This window comes from Pygoscelis adeliae, unplaced genomic scaffold (genome assembly GCF_000699105.1).
Source record: "Pygoscelis adeliae isolate BGI_AS28 unplaced genomic scaffold, ASM69910v1 Scaffold105, whole genome shotgun sequence".
Taxonomy (NCBI): domain Eukaryota; kingdom Metazoa; phylum Chordata; class Aves; order Sphenisciformes; family Spheniscidae; genus Pygoscelis; species Pygoscelis adeliae.
The window spans coordinates 1,936,907-1,955,603 of record NW_008824807.1 but is presented as its reverse complement, the minus strand read 5'-3'; the positions used below and the strand labels follow the sequence as shown (position 1 = coordinate 1,955,603).

Sequence of the window (18,697 nt, the reverse complement as noted above, 5' to 3'; positions counted from 1 at the left end):
GAGGGAAATTAATTGCATTTATATCAACTGCCTGTAATGCAAGACGAGGACAAATTAATCTCCAGTGACCTGTTTGCTCCATTGATTTCTTTGGTGCTATATTAAGGAAGAACACGATCCATTATCTATTGCATTGCTAGGAAATAAAAAAGAACTATGATTAAATACACCCTCGTAATGAGTTGTAATATTGCTTTATTTTATATACATGAGAAAATAGACTATTTTATTATTGTGGCTATTAGAGCACGTCAAATCTCAGATGCAGTCTGCTTTCAGCAGAGGAGTTCTTTTTCCACTTTATGCCGAAATTGTGTCTCACTGAAATATTAGTTTATTCAAGCCGAACAATGAAGACAGGGTGTTTTGATTTTGGGAACTAGAAACCTTTGCTTTCTCCTGATTTGTTATAGCATTTCTACCTTTCCAAGAGCAGTGTTTCATTTGTTACGTTCATCTTTTCGAATCTATGTTTCTACAGAACAGAAGTAATAGACCAAATTGTTGTACATTCATCTTTTTTTTTCAGAAGTACCCCAAAAGTAAATTATTAAACCTAAACTGATTTCAAGAATTTTGTAGTCTGATTGTCATTTTAGTGAATTAGCAGGTATAAATATTAGTACTATGTGAACGCTGACAAGCTCATGGAAGCTAGAGGGTGTTTATTTCATTTATTTCAGCTGGACCAAGTTTAAACTTTTTGCTTCTAAGAGATATTTTGTGATCATTAAAGTACTGACCAGCTGAGAGCCATAGTTCCACAAACTGGGATGTATTTAAGAAGATAGAGTTTAATGATGTGACCTTGTTATTCAAAATTCCTAAAACATCATCTGTTTACAGGTTTTTCAGTATTATCGTTGTTGTGTTTGCAAATGTAAAGACATATGTTAAGCAATTTGTCTTAAGTAGAAGCTGACACAGTGCTAACAGCACTGGAAGCCTGCAAGGAGAGGAGAGAAAATACAGCAACTTAGTGTAACAACTGTCAGCTGTGAGGAAGTAGCAGTGTTGCTCAACCAGCCACACTGCTTTAGGGATCTTTCCTTCACATAGCTCCTTGTATTTCTCAGACTGAGAGAGTGAAATTTCTGTGACATACTTAACACTAGGCAAAATATGCTGATAGATTGAAATGTGACTGTTATAGTACATCAGTAAGTTGTGCGTATTTTATAGACTCAAAGGCAATTGTTGGTGTGTTTCTTTGCTTGTTTTAGGGAGCAGGAGGTTTTTCCGTTGTATCGTTAGTGGCAGAAAGCATCTAGTGTTACAGTCCTGCGCCAGAAATGTTAAATAGTTAAACAATATGGTGGCAAAGCAATGGTTAAACGATACGTTGATATTAAGCAGTATAAAACGTAAAGAAGGGGACCAGCCACTCTTTGTGTTTCTGTTTGAAAGGAAGGGAGGTAGGATGTAATGCTGGTGAGCCTTTATAATATCTGAAGTCTTCTCCCTTTTCAGCGCAATCCTCCCATGCTGGTGAATGATCTGTTTGAAGATATTAAAGATGGGGTAATGCTAATTGCCCTTTTGGAGGTTCTTTCAGGGCAGAAGCTGGTAAGAACTTCCTTCCTTCTAAATATACACGATAGTTGCATAACTTCTCTAAGGTATAATTTTCTAATATGTTTCTATATTTGAATACCCACAGAGTGGGCTATCTGGTTACAAAACAAAAGAAAAAGATGATTACAGATGGACATTCTTGATCTTGTGCATTTTCTATTAGTTTTGTCTTACTAGTTCATAAAAATTGCTTATTTGTATTAGTCTTTGCAGTTCATCTGGGTGTTACTACTATGACACAAACAAGGTCTGAACTGCAACTACTTCTATACATCTTGAAGACATAATGACAGTCTTTTCTTGTTAAGTTTACGGCTTTTTCTCTGGAAGGAAATTGTGAGCCCCTCAAATTTCATGGGGTCTTATATCCATTTACCTTGGCAGCTGCTCTGCTGCTGTAAAGAACCTTAACTGATGACAAATGGCTTTTTCACAGCCAAGTTGTGTACAGAGGCCACGGCGTGTACATGGCAAATAGACTGTCTCTTGGGAGCCAGGCTGGTTTGGGGCATGTGATGCGGGAGAAAAACGAAAGTGTTTTAGGCCAAGGGCTCTCACTTTTTCTAAACCAGCTCGCAGATCAGGTGGCAGCATCTGAAAGAGTAGGGCGACAGTCCGTCATTCGGCTTGCTCTATGGTTCAGACGTTACCTGTTCCCTCACATGCAGGCAATTTGCAAGTGCCACACTTTTGCCCCTTTTTCATATTTCACCTCTGTTTTGGTTGCAGGTGATGCCCAAAATTAGGTAGTAATTCACACCACAAGAGCGATTTTACTGTAAGATGAGAAAAAAAATATACTTTCAAGCGTGTTTCTGCTCTGTTGAAATATACCTATTTCTGTTTCTGTTCGTCTAAGACAGAAAGTCTCCCTCTTGTGGCAAAACAGAAGTAGTAAAACAGGGAAAGAATTTTAATGACGACACCTGTTACAATGAACTTCATTGGATTGTATCCTGCCCACGTTAATTAGTGAAAGACAAGAGGCATCACAGAACCAGAATAATGTCTGGTTAATCTAAAGGTCACGTATAGCAGAATATGATATTCTGTAGTAACTGCAAGAGGAATTTCAGAATCTATAGCAGGCCTTTGTTAAATCCATTTGTAACTTTATGAACAGGAATTTAAATGATAGTAGTGGTGTATTTGCATTACAATATGAGATTCAGTGGGGAATTTAATTCCACTGTAGAGTATTAGAAACCTAGAATGTGTTCTTGATTTAATTCAAAGGTTTCTGTCTTTTTTTTAGCCTACATGTCTGAAGTTCAGCAAAATTCATTGTTCAATGAGGGTTTGTGATAGTTCTCTATCACCAATGAGGTATTAGAGAGAATGCATAAAAATTCTCTAGGTAAAATGTCTTCACTGCAGACTGATTTTTAAAAATAACAACTACCTTGACTTCTCCTTTGCAAGCAAAAATATTTTACTGAGAGAATGTTGCCTTCTCTCAAATATGTGTATATAGATATATATGTGTGTGTGTATAAAAAGAGAAATAGTTTATTTTACGTAAGAAAAACAGTTCTCTGATTTGATGAAGTTTATGGGCTGAAGCCAACAGCTTGCATCCTGAGGTTATTAAGACATAACTTTTTAATAATAGAACTGTCACAGTTATGTCCCCTATATCTGTCGGTCCTCCTTGTTAGTATATGCAAAAATAGAATTTGACTGTTCCAAGGAACAGTTTAACATGTAAATCAGACTAAGTTATGTACATCGGCATTTATAATAATCTGGAACTTCACTTTTTGCAGCAAATTGACATAAATCTAATTGGAGTTTACACTGTTCTTTCTCTTTAAGCCTTGTGAGCAGGGACGTCAGCTGAAGAGAATTCACTGGGTTGCCAACATTGGCACAGCTCTTAAGTTTCTAGAAGGAAGACGGGTAGGTTTTGTAGCACTTAGTCCTGGGTTTTCCTTATTTTTTTGTTTCTTTCCTTAAATGTATGATTTGTATCAACCTACCTGTTCTTATTCTCCAAAATTGGAGCTATGTATGCAGTCTTCAGTTTCTATACAGTGCCTAAAAGTTGCTGTAAATTAAAAATGTCAAGTTCCAACACTAATACGTAGCAATGTATAGGGTAAAACTTTTTTTTTTAGTTAGAATCACCTTGGATGATCTCTTTCCATTTTTTTTTTTTATGTGCTTTTCAGCTCCTCATGTTCCCTTCTTCCCTGTTGCTGTTCTCAGCAAAGAACAATGGTCTTCAGTTCAGCAGAGTTATTAATTTATAATTAAAAGAATAGATTTATGGACTTCACTAAGTTGTACATGCAAAACTATCCCTGAAAGTATAGACATGAAAATTTAGAACAGTGTGACCCCTTATTAGCTTGGCAGGACTTCAGACTAATTCCTAGATTGATTCTGGTAAAGTCAGTGCTGTGGTCATTTTAGAAATGAAACAAAATATTTTATAAATTTAACAAAAGACAGAAAAGCTAAAAGCTCAATGTGATCTAGGTATGAATATCAAATAAAAGCAGTCTACTTCTACCTTTTTTCCTCACTTTTCTCTCTATATTGTAATGATTTGCATCTGGTTTTTTAATTAGATTACAGGTATTTTGTTCTTCTAATTTCTGCATTTTAGTTCAATTTTTCTCAATGCAGATGTAACACCTGATGAATTTTATGTCTCCTCAGTGCTGTACACCAGGAGTTTTTGGGTTTTGGTATTCTTTCCCTCTCTTTAACTGTATGGCATCTTGACCTAATTTTATTTCTCTTACATGGGAAACTATCTTAGCAGATGCCTGTAGAAAGAAATCTATGAGAGAACTTTTTTTAATTGAAAAATGTGTAACCAAAGCAAAGACAAATATATAACCAAAGCAAAATTCAGCTTTAGCTCACGATTTCACTAGTTTATGTAGTACAGTTTGTTAATAGAAACCATATCATATGCAGCCTGAGAGTGGAGGCTTAGCTACAAGAGAGCTGCTTTCTGGTGAGAGCTGTATAAAATAAGACGAGGCTGGGGTGAAGAGCAAAAACCCCATGCTTCCCTAGTCTACATGTCACAATGTAGTGGGTGACCCAAACTTCGAATGATCCAGCTTAGATCCCAGGAATAATATAGCAGTGCAGCTAGATAACTGACCCTGCTGAGGATCAAGATAGATTTCCAGAAATGGAGTACTGTGGTTTTGCTTGCGATACCAGAGTATTTTTTCTGGACTTTTCCAAGTTATTTTTGTATGTACTTTGTATCAATATGCCAGATTTTCTTCCAGAGGAAGTTGGAAATGTGCAGTGTGTTGGGTAGATTGGTGTCCATTAGCAGGTGATCTCTAGGTTGAATCCAGCCTGAAGGATGCATCTATCCAGTCTGTCACCCTTTTTCTCCCAGAGGAGGTGGGGATGCTGTTCAGATAACAAATGCCTCTTCAGTAGCTGAGCGCAGTCCCTGGGCTGTACTCAAAGGTGAACAAAGGGAGATGGGTGGCAGTGCACAGCACTTTGGGGAGTGCCGACAGCGCCTCCTTCCTCCATGGGCACTCTCATAAGTGAAGTTTATTACATGTTTAATCAACTTCCTATTATCACTGTCCAAACACTTCTGCAAATACTCCTGTTATACTGCAAAATGCAGCTGGCAATTAACAGATTGCATTCTGGACCAAACTGTTTATTTCGTGATTCTGAAAAGTATATTTTGTAGTTTCAGATCCATTTTAATGGAGTATAAGACAAAGGCAACACAATAACTAGACTAGATAGGCTATGCTTCTGTGAACAGTAGCCTAATCAGAAGCTTTAGCTGAGTCCCTGTAAATCTTTTGATCTGTAATACATATAAGAAAAACCTCGCTTTCTAGAAAAAGAAAAGCTTTTGTTGGAATTAGTCCAGCTGAGAGAATGAGACTCTTGGTATATTTTTCTTTAGGTAGGTAATAGAAAATTTTCCTCATTGACTGGTAGAGAAGCAAGTAGTGTCAACTTTCCCAGAGTTTTGTCAGATTTCTTGGTGGAGAGGATTGGAAATACAACCTGTGGGGATTTCTCCTCTGCCTCTTCCCAAGCAGCCTGTGGTTTTAATTCTGAAAAGAGCTTGACAGCCCTGAACAGCAATTTTTTGTTTGCTTTTGACATTATCGAGTGAGTTTCCAGCTGCTGATTCAGAGAACTGCAGTCTTTCCTCTGTTTTGGGAAGACAAGTGAGGTCACCTAAAGTAATTCTCCTGCTTTTCTTTAACCTGTTCTCCAAGGTTTTTCCATAACCTTTGTCCATGAACAAGCTCGCAGTGCATGAACATTTTAGCAGCCCGTCATATTTATATCATGATTGATGGCAGACTCTTAGTTTTGCTGAGGAAATAAGTATTAACATATTTGATAATTTTCCAATACTGCCTGTTTTATTCCATTTCCTTGAGCATTATCTACCTGTTAATTTCTTTATGATATACTCTTTATCTCCTCCTTTACTGCCTTTAATCTTGTGAGCTTATTTTAGGGTGATACTTTATTCAGACTATAGATTAGCATTTGAGAGTTAAGAGTCATGGAATCTGTTCCCGTTTCTGTTGAAAAACTTCATGTGACCTTGGACAACTCATTTTTTCCAACTCTTTTCTTATTTTAAAATAACTATAGTCAGGTTTGTCTTGCAAAGGAGCCTTAATCAGTGGTGGTAATATCCTTTACAATAAAAGGCTCTCTACTGGAGAACTGTGGCATTCTTTTTTCTCTTATCTTTCTTTTATGCTTTCTCCCCCCCACTTTTCCTTTTCTTGTTTATTCTTAAACTCACTTTCCTCTTCCCATTCCAAATCTATTAGAACTATAGAAAGAAACCCCTGCATGATTTAAAATCTGTTATGGAGTATTTAATTTGCTTTCCTTATTAATTGTGTTGTAAGATGTTCCAAAAATGTGCTTTCTTTGCATTATAAAATTAAATTAATGTATTTACCTAATAATTAATCATTTAAAACTTATTTTTGTATCATCTTTTTCCCTTTGCTTTTCATGCTAGTCTATATACAGAGGATCTCCGGTTTGTACAATGGTTCTATGTAACTTTTATTGTTGTTTCAGCTTGAAATTAAATATTTTTTCTACAAATAATATCATGCAATGGTCTTAAAAATCTTTTATTACCTATAGCTATACCTGTCTAAAAAGTGAAATTGCACCATTCAATGATTTTTTTAATTAAGAAACTTGTTATCTGATTGCAAAAATGCATTAAAATCTAAAACCTATTTGAAATGTGTTTCATAATTGTTATCATTCCTTGTGTGTGGTAATAACACGTTTTCTTTCCTATATAGATTAAGCTTGTCAACATAAACTCAACTGATATTGCTGATGGCAGGCCTTCTATTGTGCTTGGCTTGGTGTGGACCATAATTTTATATTTTCAGGTACTACATTTTTTATACATCAGTATAGCTTGCTCAAACCATGGTTCAGATCATCATGTCATATGAACTGGTGTAGTTCCAGTCTTTCACCAGAGCTAAGTCACTTTATAATTAGCTGAGGATCTGATCCTGAATAAAGCAACAGTTGATGGTACGGGTGCTTCACATTGGGTAAAGTTAGATTGGTCCGGGCCTAGAATGGAGTTCCTTCATCACTGGAACATATTCTTCCAGTTTCTCTGAAGAATAAAACAGAGCAACAGAAGAAAAGAATAGAATTGTGGATTCTTGGAATAAGTACCTTTAGCACCCTCAGTGGTGACTGTGCTGTATGTCTAATTCCAGTGCATTTGATGTCAGACAGTAATTATTTTCAAACAATACACGTAAACATGCTGATTTCACTGGGAGATGCAGATATTTGCAAGGACAAAATTTAGCTGTGAATGTTATAGATTGAGAGGCATTTGAATTTGTAGAGGAGAAATCATTTGCATTCTGTTGAAGTTAGGTGGGAGGGAAAAATGGTTTTCTAAATCCTGTCCATATGAGTTAACAAAATGAGTCCCTGCTCAACAATTAAAAAAACAGCTGACTTTGTTGCTCTTCTTTATGGAGTTCTTTGGCTTTGGCTCTCTTGTGATGTAGCTTTCATTTCTCAGGGATGCTGTTCTCCTAAGCGCCAACCAGTGCGACACCTCAATGGTTCAGATCTTCTTCTCAGAAGAAAAGTTAGCAAGAATGATATTAACATTTTTATTTTAATTTATAGCTCATTGAAAAGAATGGGGGAAATTATGCTTCTTGGAGTTACTGAAACTCTAGTTCTCTGCATCAGTTTTACTTGGGTCATTTTTTGAACTTTTCTTTAGTTGTCACAGGCAGATACACCATTTTAACATGAATGAAAGCAGAAACGCATGAGAGCTGTAGTTCTCATTGTGGCAGACATTCTGTGATGTGACGAAACTTTTTTTTTAGGTAGACAGCCCAGACAATCTTGCAACATCCTCTGGATATAACTTTTTCATGTTAAAGAACCAAATTGTTAGTCAACTTAATGTTCTTAAAAGAGTCAAGTTAATGATTTTCATTTGATGAAAGGCATGATGCGAATAACTGTCATACACCCTCGGCAAGCACTACTAATGCATTTTGCCTGCAGTACATTCACTATTCCTTCACAAGGTACCTCTAAGCAAAGCCGCAATTGAATTTGTGCCAAAACAGTACAATGGTAAATAAAGAACTATCCAGATGAAATCATTGAGGTCACTTCCATTCTTTAATTGAATGAGCCTCCTCTGAAATTAGTGGATTGTTTTATAATTTGAATTCAAGCTAAATGTAAGCCATTGTCTCCTATTTCAATGGTAATTTGTCATAATAGGTAACATGACACACTTGCATATTGTTCTAGCTGTAGGGTGCCAAGAAAATCGATGATTGCTACATGTCCTGGACTTCTGAAATTAAGACCATCATCTGGGCACATACGTTAGCATTTTTGAAGCTACTTTAATGTACAGTTAAATAAAACACAGCATGTTAATCATAGCTTCTGCCCAACTTTGTCAGTTGTATTAGGAAATTATTGAAGAAACTGGTGAGAATTAAGAATATTATCTACAAACAGTCCATTAACATTTTTTCCCCACAGATTGAAGAGCTTACTAGCAACCTCCCACAGCTGCAGTCGTTGTCTAGCAGCGCTTCTTCTGTGGAGAGTGTTGTCAGTTCAGAAACTGCGAGTCCCCCAAGCAAACGGAAGGTGGTAACCAAGGTGCAAGGAAGTGCCAGGAAGGCTTTGTTAAAATGGATACAGTACACAGCAGCAAAGTAAGTAACCTACAAATGAACTGAATTTATATCTTAAGTGCAAACAACTTCTTCAGATTCTAAACTCTCTCGGTCAGGGATTGTCCTTTTGCTCTGTATTTATATAGCACCTCCCTGTGATCATACTCTTTTTGACAACTGGGGCTGTTAAATGTTACCACCATACAACAAGCAAGTAATAAATAACTATTTGCATTGCATTGCAATCACATTTTATAGTTTCTGAAAAATGAATGGGATTATCTTTGACAGAATGAGGAACTGAAAGGGGAATTAGTTGTCTGAATGACAATGTATTAGTCCTGCTGCAGAAACACTCGATGTGACAATGCAAGTCCCACACCAACTTAGCATTCCTCAGTGACAGAGCTTGTAGGAGCACTAAATTCTGGCATTGCTGTTGAAAGGCAGGTGATGAAAAATTATGAATATCCTTCTGCAGTTTTGTGATACAAGGGACATATTACTACAAAAATTGTCCTGAATTTTCATTCTTTTTAATCCAAGTTATTTTGGAGTTATTTCTTGCTATCTCTTGTTAACTTAAGAATTTTCTCTTTTATTTGGTATAATTATCCCACGTTTGCTCTGTTTCCAAAAAGGCATTAAAAAAAGCATAAATTAGATCAAAGATACAATGGTAGTTTGATGGCTTCCACAATAAGAAAATAAAAATCAAAGATGTAAAAGAATAAAATGGATTTATTTGTTCAAATTAAGGAATCACTTGCTATTTGAAGAGATCAATCGTGCAAAATGTGGAGGGGAAATGGCCAGTTATGGAATGGTGCCTTAGAGAAATTAAATATAATTGTAAAGATACAGACTTTCTCCAGTTCGCCAATAAATAGATAGAATACAGTAATTTCTAGTGCAGTACAGTCTAATTTGACATTCTTCCTATTGCATTGTTGTCAGTAAGGGACAGACAACTGAAAGTGGTCAGCTGCAATTTCCAGACATGTAAACAACAAATACAAATGAAACTGTCAACATTATGCAGAAGAGTAGGTGGAATGTGTTGAAAGAAGCCTAGAGGAATGATGGTACACTTTGCCTAGCCCTGCTTCATATTGTAATTTGCAAGGGCTAGCTCATTAAAGTCAGTGAAAGTGTTTCACAGTGAGCTTTGAATGAAGCCTTCATTCAGAGTTACTGTTGCTGTGAACCTCCCAACGGCAAGACTACTTTAGTGTATAAGTGAGTCCTCAAAGGAAGTTTGCATGCTCAAAGTAAAAAACAGTCTTGCAGTCTGTGGACCACCATGCCTTTCAGAATTACTTTTAAAAGAAGCAGTCAGAAGTGTGATTCAGTTCTGATTACTTTCTCATTGTATATTGCTATTTCTTGATAATTTCTGTTTATTTTTTAGTGGACGCATAAGTGTTCTGGGTATATGAAATTATAGTGTTACTCATGCTTTTGGTCAGGATATAAAGAAATCTGTGTGTTACATTTTCACCTGAACAGCAGTGATGTCACTGTTCATGCTTTCATTTAAAAAGATAACAGCTTAATGCAGTCTTTTTTTTTTTTTTTTTTGTATGATGCTGATGTTCCTAACTGAGCTGCAGTAGTTATAATGGAGGGAGATACGAAGTGCTTTATAGCGAGGGAGAGAATAGTGAATGGAGCTGCACACACCCACAGACTCTGTGTGTGTTGTACAAGAACCTTGAGAACCTTGGTGCACTTCATTTGTTCAAAATGCCATTGGCTTATTGCCACTAGTAAGCCTACTGGAGACAAATACAGTATGTATATGACAAAAAACCTCTCGGATCTTCATAGGCAGAAATGAATTTATGCAGTGGATGGCTGGAGCTGTAGTCGACCTGATTAGCATTGCAGGAACAGGTGGTTTAGGTTTAATGATGGGTAGCCACTGGGTGGAGCATCGTGTCTCCTCCCCTATTTCATCCAGTCCTGATGCTGCAAGTCACTTTTTTTTTCTTTCATATTTTTTAGGCAAGTTGGAATTGAAGTCAAAGATTTTGGACAAAGTTGGAGGAGTGGTGTTGCATTTCATTCCGTTATTCATGCCATCCGCCCAGATCTAGTGGACATGGAGAAAGTGAGGGGAAGGTCAAATAGAGAAAACCTGGAAGAAGCCTTCACACTCGCAGAAGCAGAACTAGGAATTCCAAGGCTCCTTGATCCGGAAGGTACCTAATGCATAGCTGAATATAGTTTGAACTACTTGCATGGGTTAAATCAGATGTGCTATTTCATAGTGTTTAGACATTTAAGCAGCATTTTGTGCCATTCAGCTAAAAATTAATTTACCATGTTCTATACTTGTCTAGATGTGGATGTTGACAAGCCAGATGAAAAGTCTGTCATGACCTATGTAGCCCAGTTTTTGAAGTACTGTCCTGATCCTCATCATACAGTGACTGATGTGCAGGACAATGATGTAAGTTTCTCTTGCATAACTATACGAATCAGTTTGTCATGAGGAGGGCTTTATAAATACATTTTATAGCTCTCATAGTTTATTATGTTTCCTTTTGATGAGCAGTTCAAGTGAAAAGCAAACACAATAAGAAAACTGGGAAAGATTAGCTGAGAATAAAGGAACCAGTGTTGCAGATGTTTACTAGTAGATGGAGAAAATAGAATGGTGATCCTGCAGAGATTTTCCTATTTTCAGCAGTAGGAGCCAAAAAGAACACAAACGGTTATTGTTGATGGTAGCAAACCAATGGATCCTGAAGTTCCCTAAGAGGTTTTCAAACATAACAGGAATGAGATTGCAATAATTTGTTACCTGAATGCGTCACTTCTGTTTCTATCACACTGGGTTTCTGGATAAAAAACAAGAATAGTCCAAGAGATTGCTTAGGTTTAGTCTTTGGACTTTTAGGCTTGGGAGGCAGTTACAATTTTGACACAGGTTTCTTTCTATTGCACAGTGATGTTTGACTATTCGCTCTAAGGAATTGTTTTCAGTCATGGTTTTTTCTTGGTTTTTGTTTTGTGTATGCTCTAGTGCATTGGCTTTGCACTAGAATGGCTATACTCAGTGATGCCAAGTGATCATGACTCACTTCCTAATCCTGATCATTTGCTTTCTTCATGGCAAACACAGGAAACACTGCTGAGACAATCTGCTCAGCCCCAGCAAGAGAGAGAGAGGAAGCACTTTTTATTTGTGTTTCTTTGCATTCCCTACAGAGCTACAGAAGAGCTTTGAAAGGAGTGAATCTCCTTCCTTATGGCTATGCGTGGCTAAGGTAGTGGTAGCTCTGCTGTCCAATTCCAGTGCCTGAGCACTGGAATTTTTCATTTTTCTTGCTGCAACATTTGTCTGAGGACATTTGTGTGCCGATGCCACAGCATCCCACTGAGCAATGGGGCTGCTGAAGCAGAGGTAGTGAGCACTGAAGCCTCATGCTGTGGCCTGTGGCATCTCCATACCATGGCACACAATGTAGTTTCTGCTGCCAACAGCCTTGGCCAGGTCTGCTGCCTGTGCTGGGGTTGGATTCTGAGGAACAGCCTCACCACCTTCTTCTGAGCTTTATGCAGAGACAATGCAGGAGAATGCAGGACTCAGCCACCCCACACTCTGCCTGCCTCTGGCTATACCCACAGAGGCGATAGCAGGTGAGTTGTGAAAGGGGAACTACTGAGTTGCCTCCAGAATTCCCAGTGAATGACTAGGAAGTGAAATTCATCAGTTTGACATGCTTAGCTCAAGACCACTTCCTCTTCCTAGATATCGCTAAGATATTCCAGTAACAATCCAGGTGAATTTTGGTAGAACCGCTGGTCCCCTGCATGTCACACTGCAGAAATCAGTAGCTCCCAGACTTTGAGAAGAAATTAAGAGTTTAACATCGTACCAATATCATCATTCTTTGTTTCCTTGAGGAAGAACTATATTCCTTCTCACACCCCTGATGACATGCCTGGCAGTTTGAGACAAACTCCACTTCTCCAGTGGAGTCTCCAGTCAAGAATAGCAATGGGGCCCTCAGTTTTTTCTGACACAAATTCTGCTAATCCATCTCTGGAAAATTCTCATCCTTATCAGGCACCTATGTTCACTCTATACCTTTCTCCCTAGTCCTGTCCACCATAACTTCCAATTCCCTCACCTCCTGATCATGGTACAAAATTATGACCACATGGCATGTGATAGGTTGATGGGAAAGAGATCTGGATGGATCCAAGCCAGTAAGCAATGCACAAAAAGTCCAGGACCCCAAGTAGTCACTGGCCCTGAAGCAGTGAAATACATAGAAAAAACAGCACAATGCTTTCATTTATTTGGGACTGGATAGACATAAGCTCTCAAATGGCTAAACTTTTGGCACACTTTGGTCTTTTATTACTGTAAACTTTTGTATTTTTGTCATATATCACAGAGAGAAGCTTATTTTGCACTCGGTTGCTTTGATTATGACTTTTCAGGGAGAATTTGTCAACAGATAATCAAATTTCCCATACTTAGAACTTGCATTTTAAGATATTTGATGTGTTCTCAGGAAAATCATGATAGGTTTGGTATACTATCATATACAAATTCCAACAAAAGTTAGGACATTAGTTTACACAGTTCTGGATGGGAGGGGGAAAAAAGCCCCGAGTTAATGCAGTTGATCCTGTTGACTGCAGGGTACCTAGATGAAACAAGATATCCAGATAATCCTTGGCAAAATAAGAGTGCCATTCATATTACATGATGCTTGTGAAGAGATTCTAGTGCTGAGAATCCAACAATGCAGTTTAAAAATATACAGACATAAGTATTGCATTCCATATTTATACAGTATTTGAAGGGAAGATTGAAAGAAAAATCTCAATCAAATATTTCGTAATCAAATATGTTTTGGAAGTTTTTTTCACTGAGTGCTTTCATACGTTTTAGCCCAAATTCTTAATTGCGTATGGGTTGGTGAAAATTAGGCAAAGGATCATTTAAATCGCCAGGTTAAGTAAGGCTATCATAACAGCAGATCCAAATTTATAGAGTTGCCAGCAGGTCAAGGGAGGTTGCCAGCTGGTGAGGACACACTTAGAGCACTGTTTCCAGCTCTGGGCTCCTCAGTACAAGAGACCTGGACATATTGGAGAGAGTCGCAACGAAGGGCCACAAGGATGATGAACGGACTGGAGCATCTCTCGTATGAGGAGAGGCTGAGAGAGCTGGGGCTGTTCAGCCAGGAGAAGAGAAGGCTCAAGGGGGATCTTATCAATGTGTATAAATACCTGAAGAGAGGGTGCAAAGAGCCAGGCTCTTCTCAGTGGTGCCCAGTGAGGCACCAAAGGCAATGGGCACAAACTGAAACACAGGAGGTTCCCTCTGAACATCAGGAAACACTTTTTCACTATGAGGGTGACTGAGCACTGGGACAAGCTGCCCAGAGAGGTGTCTCCATCATTGGAGGTATTCAAAAGCCATCTGGATGTGGTCCTGGGCAGCTGGCTCTAGATGTCCCTGCTTGAGCAGGGGGTTTGGACCAGATGACCTCCAGAGGTCCCTTTCAACCTCAACCATTCTGTGATTCTGCAATTCTGTGATAATATTTAAGAGCGCAGTTGATATATTTAAGATTTATTTTAATGAAACAGTGACAGTAGAGGTCTTCTTGCAATGCAAGAGGAATGCTCTTTTCTAAATGGCATCATACAAGAATGGAGATTTAAATTCCTTTAAAAAAATAGAAAAGTGGATTCTGTTTATAAGAGCAAGAACTATTTTATTTTGTACTTAAGGAAACATTCATGAACTTATCACTTCACAAATTTAAGGGAAATCTTTTTTGATAGAAATAACTGCTTGGAATCATAGTATGGCAACTGACTTTCTTGACAACACAAGCCATTTAAGTGCCTTTTTTTAACCCCTTTCTGCACCCATGGTTATTCTAATATTCACCTTGTGAAATTAATTGATGGGAAAAAATGTAAAGGAGAGAGTACTTCTTTTCTCAGCGCACAGAGCTGGCAGTGCATCAGATACAAGATATTTGTGTGACTATATAATCCATTTAGATTGAAAATTCTTTTACTCTTTTTCAAGAAGTGTTGTCCACAGATTCTGTTCTAGGTATACAAACATATGTAAGATCAGACCAAACATGTAAGATTGCTGCATTTTAAAATAGCCCTTTTGTGTTTTGTGGAAACCATGTAAATGAATTGGATGCCCTTGTGATCACCATAGCTAACAGTGCAAGGTAGAACAGTATCTATTGCCTCTTTCTTCCCTCTTACTGACCTGGAGTACCCATGTCCATCATAAAGCTTTCCTTAGGAATTTTACATTATTTGGTTAATTTAGTTATTTAGGACAGGATTCATCCATCTTTAAGAATGTAAAAGCTAGGTACTTACCCTCCACCTGTAAACAGCGAGAGATAGACACTTTTCTAGATGGCATCTTTCTTAAGATGGTGTCCTAAATAAACTGTCTTCTGGAAGTTCCTGTTGCATAGCATTTCAACAGAGTTAAAACTGCCTCAGATGAATCCTTCCCTTAGGTAATGGTAGATAAAATGTTGTTAGCAGTTGATTAAAAAGAAATCCAGGCATGCTTTATATTTTTGTGACTGGTATAATCCCCCTGTTCTTAGCCTTTCTGTCTTCCCCCTGAAGTCTAGTATAAGGAAATATGTATCACAGAATGGTAGAATCCAGGTACCTGGGAGACATAACCTTGCAAGAGTTTTATCCCTTAAATTCCTGGGGTACTCTTAATTTCTTGTTTTCCAAAATTAAGCACTTTTAAGGTGTATTCCATCTGACCTGTGTTAAGTGCCTGCTGTAGAATGAGATGAGTTGGGCAGTAGATGCTAGATGCAACAGGTTTTTTTCTATTTGTCAAAAAGAACTGAAAGAGTGACTATCTCTCTCAGTTGCAGATGCCTACATTTAGTTAGAAGAATCCTACTTCAGAGTGGAGCATGTCTGGGTGGGTTTTGATGGTGTGGGGGGAAGGATTTCTAACCCTCTCCCCCTGCCCTCCAGCCAACTCAGCTGCCACTGTGTTTCCTCAAGATGTGTTGTCCACACAAATTCCTATTCATCTTCCCTCCAATGCTCAGTTCATAAGGAATTTGCATTGGAAGAAGTGGAGTAACGATTGAAGCTTATCCCTTATTTGTGGTCAGAGGGAACAGCTATTTGCATGTGCATTTCCAGAATTAAAAGGGATCTAATATCTCATGCATGGGCCAGCTATGCACGTATGTGAACTTGTGTAGTCAACACATCTCAAAGAATCACAGTTACTCTAAGGTAAGCAACTGTTTTTCCAGATAAAATAAATCATGTAGTGACTAGTAATCTGGAAATCAGACCTAATATGAAAACTACTTCGCTAGACAGACACATGAACCTGATAATATTTTAAGTACATCATGTATTCTCACACGCATGGCTCTTGTATTGTTCTCTCTGGACTTTCTGTCTTCTTTGCTTTATTTTGTTTGCTTCCCCCCCCCCCCCCCCCTTCTTCTTGTTTTCCCATTTGTTTCATATTGCTAGGAACTTCAAGCAATCCCAACTTTTGTCATTTCTTTTATGAAATTTAAGGTAAGGGTAATATGCTCCAGAAGAATTGCTTGAATTGGACCTTTCATGCTTGTTATCTGTTTTTATCCTGCATTTATTTGACTTTAGATTTTGGGTGGTTTTATGTACTTTGGTTTGCTAGATCCATATATTAATCTTTCAGAAAAAGCAAATAGATGAATATAATGAGTCTAAGTCTGCCTTCTTACATGAGCTGATCCTAACAGCCTAATGCTTAATTTTGCAAATAATTTCACAGAAATATTACAGAAAAGCAAGTCAACTTTCCTATAATAAATCTCAGACTATGCTTTTGGTTTTCTTAAGTGTAGGTATAAACATGAAAAAATAGATTATAGGTCAATGTTTCTTCTCATCTAATCTCATTTTAGATGGATATTTTTGTATGTCTTGAGGTTTATAGAGTAGATACTAGATTGTATAGATGATTGTGCAAGTGATGTACGTGGACTGTGCGTTGGAAGGAGAGAGAGCATTCATGTGTAATTGCATGATATGCACTGCTCCTTTTTTCACATAAATTATGATGTTTTAAAAAATATACCTTTTTAATCATCTTGGACATTTAGATACTTATAATTGTCTAGTCTTAACTGAGAGAAATTCAGAAATCTAACATGAAATATTTGAAATGAACATTCAGAGGTGAAACTGGAACACTGCCGAAGTGAATATATTATGAAACAAACAACAGGTGTCACTGCAGTCAGTCAATAGTGTTTATAGTTTAACCTGATCCAATTAATTACCTTGGTTCCACACTCTCTTTTGTGTTGGTTCGTTTTTTTCTTTTTTTTTTAATATATAAGCAACAGGTTATTTTCAAGTAAGTATGATCAAGGGTTCATCTCATATTATGTATATCTAACTAGCGATATGTGTTGAAGTGAGGATTAATACTGATAGCAGAACTATTCCCATCTTCTCAATCCATGCAAGCAAGTTTGGGTTGATTTAATGGGACCTTGTACATTCTTAGCCTTACACAGCCCCAGGGCCTTGCTGCTTAAGCTAGTGAAGATTTGAAGTGGTAAAAGCTCTGTCAGTTTCTTTATCTTGGTATAAATTTAACTATAGAGGAAGCACTCTCCTTCAAAGTATTTCTGATGTAAAGTCTTTCTCGTGCTCTGATGAGCAGAAGATAATACTGTCACCTCCAACATCTTTATGCCAGCAGGACCCCAATGTAAGAGGAAATTCCTGAGCAGCAACCGTAAAAATAACTTTCTGAGCTCTTCCAGTGACTTACTGTCTATTTTCACAGATAGGCATTAATAGCTTATCCCTGAAGATGATGCTTGGCTCAGCATTCACCGTGCACCTGTGATGCTGTTGTCAGTGAACGTGTTTCAGTAACACATAGACACATATACATCTGGTAACACATATATACAAGCCAGTTTTCAAAAGGAATAGCATAATTAATCAAATTCATGTATAAACATTCTTAGAGGGACTTGATTTTCTCAGCACATAGGCAATACAATAGTTCAACATCCCTGAAAAACAGGTGACAATATTTTTAGATTTAATAGTTCATATTTAAAAATTCTATCCTGCCTGTGCCTGAGAATTTGAATGGTTCACCTGGTGTATAATTACATATTAGAGAACCCAACAAAGTACTCCTTTTCAAATCCATAATTAAATTTCTCATGAAACACAGATGTGTATTTTTAGCTCTTCAAACACCAAAGTATTCTGTATTATGTAATTTTCAAATTAACTCCGGCATATCAGTTAATAAAATAATGTTTTGATTTGAGTCTGGGCTGAAAACTTTCTTTGTAAATTTAAATTGTACCCCCTTATCCTATTGGAACTCATAAACACTTTTCTCTAATTACCACCTTTGATGGTCTTTAGCAGTTGAGTGCTCCAGGTCTGTTCATCTCTGCAAATCAGTGAATATTCATAGAATGGTGTAACGATAAATTAATACTTTAAAATGTTGTTTAGAAGTAACATGCAGAAAATAAGTCATAGTGGCTTAGATAAATTGAAATAAATATGATCAGAGATCAATGATCCTCATACTGGGGAAAGCACAAATAGTTATAATTATCCTAGATAACTTTTCTTTAGAATCATAGAATCATTAAGGTTGGAAGAGACCTCTAAGATCATCGAGTCCAACCGTCAACCCAACACCACCATGCCCACTAAACCATGTCCCTAAGCACCTCATCTACACGTCTTTTAAATACCTCCAGGGATGGGGACTCAACCACTTCCCTGGGCAGCCTCTTCCAATGTTTAACCACTCTTTCAGTAAAGAAATTTTTCCTCACATCCAATCTAAACCTCCCCTGGCGCAACTTGAGGCCATTTCCTCTCGTCCTATCGCC

The 18,697-nt window shown here is 37.5% G+C and overlaps 1 protein-coding gene across 1 annotated transcript in view; it reads left to right on the top strand.

Annotated features, from left to right (window-relative positions):
* Positions 1-1,473: 1,473 nt before the first annotated feature.
* The window catches only part of SYNE1 (spectrin repeat containing, nuclear envelope 1), a 258,380-nt gene continuing 241,156 nt past the window's right edge, over positions 1,474-18,697 (top strand). The window contains 7 exon segments of the mRNA XM_009324159.1: positions 1,474-1,566; positions 3,391-3,474; positions 6,873-6,965; positions 8,626-8,804; positions 10,773-10,969; positions 11,111-11,220; positions 16,302-16,349. Coding sequence (XP_009322434.1) covers positions 1,483-1,566; positions 3,391-3,474; positions 6,873-6,965; positions 8,626-8,804; positions 10,773-10,969; positions 11,111-11,220; positions 16,302-16,349 — 795 coding nt within the window. The 5' untranslated portion in view covers positions 1,474-1,482.